At 40.9% G+C, this 13,928-nt stretch overlaps 1 protein-coding gene across 4 annotated transcripts in view; it reads left to right on the forward strand.

The window, feature by feature from the left end:
* NARS2 (asparaginyl-tRNA synthetase 2, mitochondrial) overlaps nucleotides 1–8,806 on the forward strand; it is a 52,463-nt gene extending 43,657 nt beyond the window's left edge. For all 4 annotated transcript variants that reach the window (XM_032679120.1, XM_032679123.1, XM_032679122.1 and 1 more), the window contains exons 13-14: nucleotides 2,103–2,129; nucleotides 8,088–8,806. In XM_032679120.1, coding sequence (XP_032535011.1) covers nucleotides 2,103–2,129; nucleotides 8,088–8,232 — 172 coding nt within the window. In that variant the 3' untranslated portion in view covers nucleotides 8,233–8,806. The remainder of the gene's footprint in view (nucleotides 1–2,102; nucleotides 2,130–8,087) is intronic.
* Nucleotides 8,807–13,928: the final 5,122 nt, after the last annotated feature.

The following is a 13,928-nucleotide window of genomic DNA, read 5'->3' on the forward strand; positions in this document are numbered from 1 at the left end:
AGTATTTAAAAGCCTATTTTTGTCTTTGTGATATCTATTTATACGAGTAGATGATTGCAAACTGGTGAAGTTCTTATGCTTCTGTCGGAGGTATGCAAATGGCCTCTCTGTTTTAGCTCATCAGAGAAGAAAAGTTTACTTTATGCTAGGAGGCCAGGGCAGCTGAATGCCTCAGCTCTGCTGGGACTATCTGGTACAGGATCTGATGAGAGGCACTTCATCTTTGAGCCTTTTCTTCACAGTTTTTGTGGCTGAGAGTGGATTGTGAAGGTGGAAGTTGTCGTGTAGACAGATACATTTGTCATCACGCTGTGTAACTGAGGAACTGCAGTTTTGGTCAGAAACTTTGCTAGCTGTGATGCAGCTGGCCTTGGTGACTGGTGTCATTTCAGAGAATATGGTTTCCACTTTGGTGGAAAGCTTCACTGGAAGTGCCTGGGACCTAACTGTGTCATAGGGACTTTTTCACCACTGCCAAAGATCACGTGACTGAGTAATTTTAGGCTAAATTCCATGTCAGAATACCAAAGCTGCTGTTTAGTTAACAATAATCAACATTATAGATGGGATAATTCTCCATAGATAAGTACTGTCTGATTGTTCAAAGGAACCTTTTGTAGAATCACAGAAAGATTTGGGTTGGAAGGGAGCTTAAAGACCATCTAGTTCCAACTTCCAACCCACCTGCCATGGCCAGGGACACCTTCCACTAGATCAGGTTGTGCAAAGTCTCATCCAACACTTGAACAGTTCTACTTGCCCAGTCATACACTTGTGCAAAGCAATTTTGGGGGAGGATTAATCCCAGGGTAATACTGTTTGCACACTGGGAATTAATTTGTTGCTGAAATCAGCCACATGCTCACACAGATATATCTGGTGAGTGAAGAAAAGCAATATCCATTTCAACATAATGAATCCAAAAGGCACAAGGCAATTAAAATCACCAGAAGATTGATTCTCTATTTTTAGAGTAGGGTGATGATATTCCCTGTGCTTCCTGCTACTCTCCCTGTGAGCTCTCTGAAGCAGGCATGCTTCAGCTGATGTAAAATACAATGTTGCCTGCTGCAGTTTTTCACTTGAAATTTTTTGCAAGTAAGATCTAGAGTCCACAGTCCTCAAGTTGTGGGGCTGGAGGAGGGTCCATATGGAGTTCGAAACCAGAGTTCCTTGTTTATCAGGAAAGTCATAGAAAGTATTTCAAGCTACAAATGGGGTGTGACTTCAGTGACCTTAGAGCACAGCTCTGCATTGAAGAAGGCCTGGAAAAATCACACCTCCTTTCACATGCTTTTCTCAATTTTGAGTCCTCAGGATCTGATTTTGCTGAGCCAAATACTTTGTTTAGGCTTTTAAATTCTATTTCCTGCAGACCCAGCATAACCTTAGAGTTAAGGAAGAGGATTCTTGTCTCCTTATATATGCTTCATACAATAGCTCTCCAAGGCCAAGTCAGGGACAGCTGCAGTGCACTGAAGATGGGAGAAGTGGTCTCTCTTTGACTGCTAAATTTTCTGTTCATGTTCAGAGAAACAGGAAAAAACCCTAAAACTTTGCTCAGTTTATGCCAGGGCAGGAAAAGGAGAGAAGTTACACAAGCAATGATGAGAAAAAGACATTACAGAAGTTGACATACATTAATAAAGCTACAGGAGTTCGGTGGTTTTGTGCACTACGAAATGGGAGCCACATAGGGAGGACATTTTGACTCACCCATAAATGAGGTTGGCTGAATGTCATTGTAAATTTAATATTCAGGCCCATAAACTCCAAACATTCACAAGCAGAGTTTACCAGTATGCTTAAAGTTACAAATACGTACAAGTCTTTGCGTGAAGGTGGGATCAATCCTGTACGTTGACAAAACAAACTTGGCATTTTATGAAGCATGTTGGGAATCTGTTCAAGATTGTCTACCAGTTACCAGAACTGGTGGCCACTGCTCATGTCTTCCCTTTATTTCCCTTCATTTCCTGCCTTTCCTTTTTAGACTGAGTGTAGTCACACACTCTTCATTTTCTTGTAGCATTCTCTTCCAGGCTTGTGCAGATCAACTCTGTTCCTTTTACTTACAAGGAAATTTTTTGTTTGTTTCACAGATTAGGACTCACAGATGCCTACCAATGGTAAGATGCTATCTTGCTCTGCAAGCTATATTTCTTCTTTTGAGACTCTTTAAACAACTATTTACTTTTTTTTTTTTTATTCTGTTCTTGAGGGAACATTTTTTGGCCCAGTTGCCCTGCCATCACTGCCAGTCTAGATGGAATAGACAATTCATTTAAACAAAGTTTAATGCTGCTTAGTTTATCCTTCCCATTTGTCCACTCACAGCACAGGTCATTCCTTTCAGGATTGCATGAAATGCATTCATTTACAACCCATAATAATTTTTTATATTAAATCTTTAGGCTGTGTTGGAAGTTGAATAGGTTCTGACCACCATGCGTGAGATAAACAGGTTACAGAACCACAAGCAATTTGTGACCTTTAACAACCCTATGAATAACCCTATGAATTGCAACCCTTTGCAATTGACAGGACAATTGGGTCGAAAAATCTTCCCTAACAAAGTGGTAAAAGCAATTAAAGCTGTCTTCCTCAGGAGATAGATCAACCTTTGAATTATCAGTTTAACCTCTTAAAACGACAGGAGGTTCTTAGTGTTCTTCTTGACAAGCGTTTCTTGGTATGTACTTTGTAATAGCTACTGAGAGAGTGCTAGTGCAGAGGATTTTAAATTTAGAAGAGTATATTCAAATATTCTGCAGTATTTGGATTGATCATTAAGGAGGCTGTCTTGAAAAAAGAGTAAGTGTAGGATTCCTCACTCTCCACTTCCCACAATATGAAATCACTTAGGAATAGCACAGTATATGGCAGATCTTTACATCATCCATTTGCAAACAGGGTGAATTAAATGTCTTCCTTTGTTACTTGTATTTATGGGCCAGAATACACCATATCCCTTCATGTGAGGGAAGGATTATCCTGAACAAGGGTATAAGTTGTGTGGTTAGATGCTGAAATACAGCCTGAGGAAGTCTGATGTTCAACAGCAGAGCCTTCCAGCACTACTAAGACAGTGCAGCCCTGCCTCATGCTTCCCTCAAGAGAAGGTTAAGACATGGCCTGTTCCCCATGTGTATTTTCATGTGATAGTAGCAATCACATTCTGAAAACTCTTCCTCCTGTAATCTTGTTTTGGAGACTCTTTCCTCCTTTATTCACTCTACTCCATCACAGATAATGTAACATCCCAGAGAAGATTAAAGCTGTTGTTACCCCCTGCCATAGCAGGGTCTAGTGTCCTAGAAAGGTGCAGGATAGGAGTAATTCTGGATGCTTCTGGACTGCAGTCCAAAATCTGCCAGAAAACTGGTAGGTGGTTTGCCAGCATCCATCTTTTCAGTGGAGGTGGCAGGAAAGACTGAAATTAATCTCTTCCAATTTAGTGATTGAATTGAGTTTCCAAAGCTGGCTCGCAAACTCCTTGAAGAATAGTTGAGTCATTCCTTTTTAAATATAATATTTGCTGACTTTAGAATGTGATCCCTTTTGAAGCCCCTTAACCATTGATGTATCTGATTCTATCTGTTTTCTTCTCCCACTAAACATGAGGATATTGTGGAATCTGACTGTTTCTAGGACAGCTTCAGGAGTGCCTTGCTTGTGAGAAAATCGTAGGGCAGAGAGGCAGCTGGTGATCTGAAATGCTGCTCTGCTTCTTGCCATTCCTACCTTTTAGAAAACTTTCTCAAAAAAAGTAGATAAAGTGACATGGTCAAACGCCTCTGAATCTTGTTCAGTACACTACACCTTTCCTGTTGTGCAGGTTTCTTTCCAAAAAGAGTACGAGTTGGAGAAGTGTTTGGCTTGATTTTGCAGTTATTTTATCTTATTTTCACACTTCTTCCTTTGACCTGTAGATGGAAAAGAGCTCAGTGCTGTAGATGATGATCTTGGCTAAACTGAGAGGTCTGTGTAAGTGAGGTGGGAAAGCCGAGCGATCAGAGTTTACTCTGGAAAGTCACTTGCTTTCTCTGTGACCAGGGAGTATTAAGCGTATTCCTTGCAAACAGGATCAGGTCCCCTGTTTACAGCCTCCAAGTGCCAGCTTAAAAGTAACACAGTGGGTACTTTGTAATAATGAACAATCACTACCATCAGCTAGAAGAGCATTTCAGACAGTCTTCCTGCACGTAAAGCTCCCATTTCCTTACTCTGATCATCATGATGCACATCAGTGGAGAAGATTGTCTCATACTTTACAGTCCAGGTGCCTTTCTGATCATCTGGTGTGACACTGGTGAAAGTACACAGTGGCAGAGCAGGTGGTGTCTGCCATCTTCAAATGGATGTTACTGTGTTGTCTTGGCCCTGCTTCTGCTCTGGATGAAGACGACTGAGCTGTGTTGGGCTCTTTAATTTCTAATTTTCTTTGAAGCTTGAATGTTGGATAGGTCTTGATAGGTCTTGTATGGCTGCGTAGAAAGGAGAGGTCGGACTTAGGGAACAGCACCACTGGTGAGCTACTTGCAGCCCATGGCCAGTGACAGCATTCATATCATCCTTTAAACCTCCTTCAGAGCCCAGTGAAAACAGGTTTCCCATCACTGTCCTTGGCAGTTGCCTGGTCCTATCACTCTTGCTTTGGGGAGAGACTGGAGCCCTGTGCTGAGCCAGATAGAAGCAGGAAGAAAGTCAGTACTTAAACCAGTCAGAATGTGCCCAAATCTCATTCATGTCCATGAGACTGTTTTAGATTGGTGTCCCTGAATGTTTTTTTTTTGTTAATTCACAAGAAGCTGTAGCAGAGCAGAAGCTCCCTGAAAGCTAAGACAGTGTTTGACCCGGCATCAGAACCTGGTGATGCTTTGCATGTTTATTTCCTGAAACATTCAGTAAAATGATCTTTCAAGTATCATTTCACTAGTAGTTTTTCATTACCCTTTTTTTTTATTTGTTTCCTCCAGTAGAATATTCACTTTCATGAACTGTTCAAGAACTTTGTTCTTTCGGTCTTACTTTTTTCAAGCTGGCCACAGAGGCTTCAGTTTAACAAGGGTGTTGCATAAAAGATCAAGATTATATTTGTTTGGAAAGGAGACTGAAAAGAACACATTCTGCTTATAAATGGTCACTGGGAGAGCGCCGCTCTTTATACTGCCTTTCCATGCAACACAGGAGTTCATGATGATGATAAAAGGATATAGATCTTTAAAAGGATGAAAGGAAATGCTCTTCTAACGTGGCACATACATAACACGCTCCTGGAATTCATCGCTGGGGGATGTTGTTGCAGCACATACTTTAGCAAGATTCAAATTGCTGAAGAGCTACCAGTCCTCAGGTCCAGAACATGAACTTAGGGGCTAGCTGAGGTCACAGAAGCTTATTTTCCCTGTGGAATAATGTTGCACAGTCCCTCAGTTACCAATGGAGGGCTCAGCTCTCCTCTTAAGTGTGAGTTACTAACAAAAACAGCTAGACTAGTTCATGACTGTTTTTGAGGTGAGAAACATCCAATGTCTGGAGACTACTGAAAGAAGGAAAACCTCAGGGAGCATTTTCCAGTCTCAAGGGATTTTTCTCTTCATCTGCGGGCAGTTACTTTTTCTTTCATCTGTGAAGAATGGAAAATTTCCCAATTCCTCTGATTCTTCTAAGCACAGTCATCAGAAAGGATTCACAGTCTTGATCCTCAGCACGTTTAATTCAATAGATTTTTCCATTAACTTTGATGGGTTTTGTTTCACTCCTTTTGCCAAAATGACTTCTTAAAGTGCTTTGAGATCTACAGATCAAAGTCCTGGATAAGTAAGGGTAGAATTTATTATTATTGTTCACCTGGAAGAAGCTGAGTTATTTCTTCTTCTTACAATGACTTTATAAACTCTATTGCCAGCAAATGGGGAGAGAAGATGCTAGGCTTAGTCTAAACTGCCTTTGCAAGGCTGAGATGTGCTTATAGACATCATCAGAAATCCTTGTGCTGGTACTTATATTCCTAGTTACAGCTAAAGTTGTGACCAGCTGGTTTGCAAGTTCTGCTCAGAACTGCTGAGCTGGGTCACAGTGATCTGCCACAGCCAGCACCCATGTACCTCACATTTCTGAGATCTTTCCTATTTCATGAGTCACCACCCGCAGCATCAGGTCTGCCTGTCAGGTGCCTTGGAAACTCTTGGAAAGCTGTGAAGCAGAGCTCCCCAGGAGCAGTTCCCAGGGTGTTAGCAGAAACACATTAATATTAATATTAATGCAGTCTGTATGAAGGGGATAGAAATGAAGGCCACCATGCAGTTGCAGTCTGCATGTTCACAGCCTAAGCACAATCCTCATTATAAGGTATGGGGTGGATACAGCTGAGCCTTAGTGAGCCAAGCTAACTAAGCAGCAGCACAGAGAGAAGGCACATGGGTCCCAGTGATCAGAGGACATTCTTGAGTTCAACTTGAAGCACAACTGCACTGTCAGTGCTACTAGGAAGAAGTAAGATGTGCTTCTATTTTTACTATTTGGGCAGTGGAGAGAAGGGAAAAACTCAGGGGGGGGAAACCTTAAGATTGAGTGTAATAAATGGTTTCTTAAATTTTAACTACTGTTAATGAACTGCAAGGAAAAATAATATGTCATGGTATAAAAGGCATACTGTCAAGCTGAGTGCCAGAGCATTCTTGCAGCTGTACAGTTTGTGGGAGAGTGCTTTTATTTTGCAAGTAAAGGTGATCATTGGCATTACTTTGGCTTCACTCTGTTAAAATACAGTCTTCAAGCCAAGAAAATTCAGATGTCCAAACAAGTACACTCAAATATATATAATGCATATTTTTATATATATAAATATATATACACACAAATATAATATTTCTTTGCAGTTCATTAACAGTAGTTAAAATTCAAGAAGCCATTTATTGCAATCAATCCAATCTTAATTTTATTCACAGTGTTTTCCCCCCCTCTATTCCACTGCCTAAGTAGAAAAACATATATATGCATTTATATTTAAGTGCACTTGATTTTTTTTTTTAAACCAGGATGATAAAATATTCATACACCAAGATTAGAAGCATGTAATACATCTAAAGTCACTCAATCCCTTACTAGTGCATTCATATAAAGAAGAATGCCTCTGTGCCCTCAGCAAGCTCAGAAGCGGCCCCATAAATCAACAGAACCACTGAGATGTTTTTCACTCCTATTAAAATAAAACCATTGGTGACAATTTGTAGCTGTAAATACAGTATCACATCAGCTACAGTCCAACTGGGAAATGGGGAACTCTAAAGAAGAACCATCATAATCTTGTTGACACCAATATATTTGGGATATCTGTTTTCTGTGCACAACAGGTGCTGTTCTCCAAAACAAAATACCTTGTTCCAGATCTCATTTTTAGAGAACATATATTCGAGTTTTTTTGCTGGCTTACTATGGATATAAATGACTCAGTCTATAAGAGTGATTGGGGAAAAAGTAGCAAAAAGCCATCTTAATTACCTTAAAAGAAAAAAAGTCTGAAGGAATGCTTAGCAGACAGCAAGACCTACTTTGGCTTCCGAAGAAATTACTGAAAATGAAATTACTTAGGCTATTGAAAAGCAAACAGAAAATGAAAGAACTTGTTTTAGGGCAGATTTCGACACCAGCATGGTGAAGGCTAAACAAACCCAAGAAGGCGGCTTCCTCTCCAACAGTGGAAGTGCTTTGTGATTCTGTAGGAACCTGGGTTTGTGGCTGTGCTAGGAATATTTTAGATACTAAAATTTACAAATGTGCTTTCCATATGAGCAGAGCTATGATGTTCAAGCTGTTCTTCATACCCAAATAAGTTCTTGCTCCTAAACAAAACATAGCAAAGCATAACTATTCTGGGTTAAATGGGTTTGCACCTGGGGTTTCTGCGAATACAATTCTGCCTCTTCACACCCCTGACCAACACCGCCTGTGTTGCCAGAAATCAAAGTGGTCAGGGTCAAAGGGAAGTAATTTAGATGGAAAGCAAAACCCTAGATAAAAGGCTCGCTTTAATTACGTCAGCATAACTGTGCTGCAAATGTAACTGTCTGTTTAAATTACAGGTATCTAGACCTCCGAAAATTCGGCTCAGTTCCTCATGGAGGCTTCGGAATGGGGTTTGAACGCTACCTGCAGTACATCTTGGGAGTTGACAATATCAAAGATGTTATTCCTTTTCCCAGGTTCTCTCACTCCTGTCTCCTGTAGCTCAGCAGTTGACTCACATGGAGAAAACTGCTGGTGTGAATATCCGTATATAACATACTAGGATATGACTGAGTGTGTTTTAGTGTGAAATCAAGATAATTTTTATATCAGTGAAACTCTTGGTAAATTTCATACTAGCCTATTGAAAATAAGATATGTTCTGGTGAGATTATGGACGCACACTGGGAGTTAATTTGATAGTAGCTCGTGTCTTCAGTGCACTTCAAGAGTATTAGTAAATCCCACTTAACTAAAGGGTTAATATTCTCATGAGACTAGTACAGGCCATGGAGGTACTAAATAAGCATTGCTGGGAGGTAGCTGGGGTTATGTGAAATATTAATAAGGAGGTGTGACCTAAAAATATTGTCATGGCAGCGATGCATTTGTTGTTACAAGATGGCTACTGTGTAAAGCATGATTTTCCCCACTGAATTAAAAGCAAATATTGCTTACCTTGGAAAAATCAACCAAGCCTACCAAGGAACAATGTCACCTTGGTACTGCTGGAGCAAGTCAGGTGAATGCTTGATTTTCTGAATCATCAATAAAAATGTACTGGGTTGTTTTGTAACTCTGTGGTTTCTTCTTCTGTTATAAAACTGTAGCTCTCAGCACCAGAGTGTTTCCTTCAATGTCTTCAGTAGAGGTTTCCTCTTCTGTATACCCAGATTTGTTGCACAACTTCTGCAGAAGATATGTCTTCTGTCTCCAAGAGAGCACACATTCGTAGCAGAAAGAAATGTTCAGTTAAATCAGAGTTCATTCATCCATCTTTCCAGAGCCAACTTGCAGTTTATTGGTGGGGTTTTGTTGTTGCTTTGCTTTTGTGTTGTTATTGAGAAAATTTCTCATGTGCTCATTGGACCAAACAATTTTGTCTATATTGCAAAATAACCAACATATGCTCCCAAGCATTGCATATGTATTAAGTAATTGCTTATCACTATAGGATCTGAACTCCTTAGCAGTCTTTAATGGGTTTATGCTCTCAGCTTCTCTGCCAGGTAAAGAAATATTCATTTCTGTTTTGAAGACAGGACTGTGGGAAGACCAAGTGACTTGCCTAAGGCAACTGGAAACCAGTGATTTATTTGGGACTTGAACAGAGGGTTTCCAGCATTCTTCTTCCCTTCCAAATTATCACAATCCAGCAAATGGTCATTTTCATGGTGCTTACTACTCTGGAAACCACTATGGCTGGAATATAAACAATGTATATAAAAAGAGAAAGAGCAAGGTAGCAGCCTTACTACTGATGAACCCTTTGTAAACTGGCACACGCCATGTGAAGTGGCTGCATAACAACCCCCAAGACTTCTTTTCCAAGCAGATGAAAGAGATTGAGAAATAGCAATCCACTTGCATTGCACTGGTAATACAGCAGTCAGAGTTCTTTCTGGTGAGGCTGTATAATAGATTATTATAATTTTTAGATATTGCACCTGCAATATCTAAAAATACCTATTTATGTCATGTGGCACTTGCCGTGTTTCAGTGTGCTCCATGGCCGGGGACTTTTATGTCTTAGTATCATGCAAACAGCATCACCACAAGATCATTACTTTGGGGGGTTTCTTGCATGCACTGAGACATCTGCATATCAAGACTTTTTCATGTCTCCTTCATCCGCTTGATTAGGCAGGTGTTAATTGTGCGTTTGCTGGTTTGCATTTCCCAGTACAGCCTCGAGTTGGTAAGTCTGGTTCCATGAAACAGTTCCAGCACCTGCCTTCCCTTTGAAACCACTGAGAAGTTCCCACATCCCACACCCAAGTATCTTCCTGCATTTGGACCATCTCTCCTTTTGGTATGTTGTCTTAACTGTTATTGCTGGCCTTGGTTTGAAATTACTTCTCTCAGCAGAAAGATGTGGAAAGAGTACAGCTGCCAAACAGCCCCATTCATAGCCTGTTCCTAAATAATTTGGAATGAGCAGGTGTCCTTATTGAGATCCTTAGTCACTGGTTCTGTTACAGTTGCTGTAAATGAGAGTGCTTGAACTGGAAGCCCATCTGCTGAGAACAGATTGGGGGGATGGCAAAACCATCTCCTGTCCACTCTGCTGTCACCCCTGCAGCAGTGCTGGGCTGTCTCTGTTGGTTTTGGCATCAACAGGAGATTGTTGATCCCACTGTGAGATACCAGATCTGATGGGGAAGGCGGGGCTAAACAGTGACAGGTGGAAAACAAGATGCAGAGAAGACGACAGTGAAAGGAGCCAAAAAGTTGTAGGTTAATGTAGCATGAGTCACAAGTTACAGGGAATGATGCAGAACTGCTTCAAACAGGTGTGCAGAATGGCTGTCAGGGTGACAACCTGCAAGAACAAAGAACTGGTCTGACCTACCCTTTGTTCTTTGCCCTGTTAAGAGTTTGTTGCAGGACTGAAGGTAAAGGTTGAACTTTTGATTTGTAGATAGGTAGATGAAGGTAAGAAAGAAGTAACAAGGATGCACTGTGAGTAGTTTTTTGTGTGTTTCCAATGAGGTGTCCAAGAGGAGCAGTCTCCCCAGTCTTCTACATGTACTTCTGATTCATTGAAAGGTGCTTGGTGAGCTGGTCATCCAGTGGGCAGGGTTGAGCTAAGGGGACACTGCCCTTAGGTCTGAAAGCTCATTGAGAAAACTACCCCTAGTAATTTGGCAGATGAAGCAAAAGGTGAGTACGGTTGTCTCAGGAGAGCTAGCCAGATGGCTCAGAAGGGTAAGAAAAGGTTGTCCAATCTTGGCAACAGCCTTCAACCTGTGCTGGTTTTCATAGTGGTGGGAAAAACGAGAGGCTGAGGCCTGTGTATGTGATGATACTGCTCAGGGTTAATACAGAGATTGGTGTTCTTGTGAGAAGCTTGATTTATGGGTACCCAGCAAGGGTGGGAGCTGCTCTTTCCCTCCAGGCTGGCATTGTTCACTTTGTGCTATGTATATATAACATGGGCTGGTATTGCCAAGGAATGTGACATGTTTTCTTTGGGATTTCCATGTGGAATGTCATGTATTTCCTTTGAATCTCCTCTCCTAGAATGAAACGGAAGTTAATCTGGAGGACAAGGAGTTTGTTCCTCCTGGACATGTGGGCAGGGAAATGCACCAAGAATTTCTTAATTTCAGCAGTTTTCCTTGCAACATCTTCTCTTAGAGTCTGCACCGTGACAGTGGCTGAAGGCAGATAAAAACTCTGACACTTCTTCAAATAAAAAGCTGTTATTCTTTGCACACAGGAACCATCTCTTAGCCTGACCATGCAGTGCAGTAGCTTACCCTGGGGTGTTTTTAGTACAGTAAGCAGTCAGCCCTCAAGCCCAGGTGACCAGCACTGTCTCTGCTAGCATCATTTTGGTAAGTATTTCTTGACGTTTCAGTTCCTCAGCAGACTGTACTTGACTCTTTTCAAGTTTGTCCTCACTTTGAGCTTCAGAGGAAAGAATGAGTGTCATTGATTATTGCGTCAGTAGCTTTGCAACATTAGAACAGAGTGATGGGAGATAAAAGAGCAATGCCATAAACTTTGCATAACCAAATGCCAGCCTCTCAGAAGAGTGTTTAGAGGAAAACGTTTGGTTTTTTTTCATTTCAAGAATATCAGATAATCCCTCGCTTAATTTTTTTACGTGCGGGATCAAAGTATCCCAAAGCGCTCTATTTTTAATTGAAAAAATAATACCTTCAGAACTAACATCATGTCTCAGTCTTCTCATTTTTAAATCCCCAGGAGAGCAAATGCACACTCTGAAGCTATGAGTAGAGACTGCTGTTCTCTGCATTATGATTTATGTTGTGATACTGTGGCAGTGTTCACTGGACTGTTTTACTAGCTTCTGTACAAGCAGAGACAAAAAGATACATTGCTGGGCCAAGTGTTTAAAAGTCAGCAGACCAGCACAGGTATTTTAGCCGAATTACCTGCATCCAGGCTCCCAGACCTGCGGGAAAAGCAGCAAGGTGCCCGGCTCAGCAGTCCTCTCTCCAGTTTATTTGGTAGTAGTTGTAATTTATGAAGCATCACTTTGTTTGAGGGAAAGCCAAGACTTTGATGGGAAATGTAACATACAGTTTTGCTTGCTGGACTAATATTGATTGTTTTGGAAATAGCTTAAAGTTGTGTTTTTCTTTAGGGGGTGAAGGGGACTAATTTGCCAAGAAACACTTTGGTCAGTTTCCATTAAATGTGTTTCTATTATACGTGGCTTTGCTGTTGCTGAAACCAATAACAGCCATTATTACTGTTGTTTTAGCCTTTGCCTTACACTTAGGGAGAAATGGGAGATGGGTCCAATGGAGAAATAAGAAAGACTTTGTATAAAGATTGACAAAGTTCTAATTTCCTCAAATCTAACCAAAGCTGCCAGAGTCACAACAATGGTAGTCTCGGGGGTGAATTGATTGTTTTGTCTTACTGTTTGTTGCAGACCCATGACCTTCAGAAGGGTTGTAAAGTTTTATTTTATGATCCTGCTGATAAAGACACGTATGTAATTTACTATACGAGTTCTTACAGACTTGGCTAACAACAAGTTTGACCCGGAGTTCAAAGAAATTATGGCTCCCATTGTTTTATTGCTGCTGTGAAATGTATTATTTCTGTCCTACAGCTGTGTCACAGTGTCTGCTGCACAAGGTATATGGAAAAGATGCTGTAAAGGGAGAGCTTTCACATAAAGGGCAAGAGAGGGACACGACTGTGTGGCCGTTTAAAAGTCATATACCAGCTCCATCAGAAATTGTAGGCTCTATTGTGGGTGACATGGATGAAATTACTTCAGAATCCATGTTGCTCTTATTGCTGATGCTATTTTACTGCGGGAAATTGAGGCACAGAGCAACTCATCTGCTTGCCGAAGGATGTGGAAGATATATGGCAGAAGCATGGAACTGACCCAAATCAACCAAATCCCTGCTCGGCACCTGCCCACGGGACTTCCCTTTGTTTGCCTTTGGGTACGCTGGCACACCAGAAGCAAGGCAGGATGTTTGCAACTGATCTGGTTTCAAATGCATTTTTGGCATTTCTAAGATCCTAGACTGTGCTTCAGTGATTTTTATCTATCCCTGTATGTCCCGGGGCCTTTCAGAAGTAGCAATCCTGCTGTTTATTTTTATTACCCTTACCATTTACTTTTTTTTCTGAACAATTTGAGACAGCCAACAGAGGATTTAATTTTGTTTGCAAGACTTGATCTTACTTCTTGTTCTTCACTGATAGCTGTATATCTTACTGTCTTCAGCAGGTTAATGTACTGATACTTGTGCTGAAAAAATGGAGTTCAGAGTTTTAAGAAGTCACCAGTCATACAGGTTGCTGGCAAAAAAATATGCAAACTGCTCAGGAAAAAATCAGTGTGGTCTGGGAGGTGGCCTCGATAAATCATGTGAACGCTTAAGTTTCTATATGTAACTCTCCTCTACTATCTGCTAGGGCTTCCAAAAGAGGCTAGATTTCCAGTCAAAGTGGAAAGTAATTATATATTGACACGATGGTTTTTAATAATACTTTTATGGTGTCTTTACCTTCACAGTGATTTTTGAACAATAATTCTAATAATATCTAATAATACCTTTGGTGGTCCTTTGAAGATGCTGGGCTCTAAGTGGTCAGTACTGTGATTAAGCTGTGTGAAGCAGGCATACTATCCATATTTTTCTGAGACATAGGTCTCCCATTTTCTGCTTATCCCTCAGCTTTGCTGCTTCTCTCTT

This window comes from Chiroxiphia lanceolata, chromosome 2 (assembly GCF_009829145.1).
Source record: "Chiroxiphia lanceolata isolate bChiLan1 chromosome 2, bChiLan1.pri, whole genome shotgun sequence".
Lineage (NCBI taxonomy): Eukaryota > Metazoa > Chordata > Aves > Passeriformes > Pipridae > Chiroxiphia > Chiroxiphia lanceolata.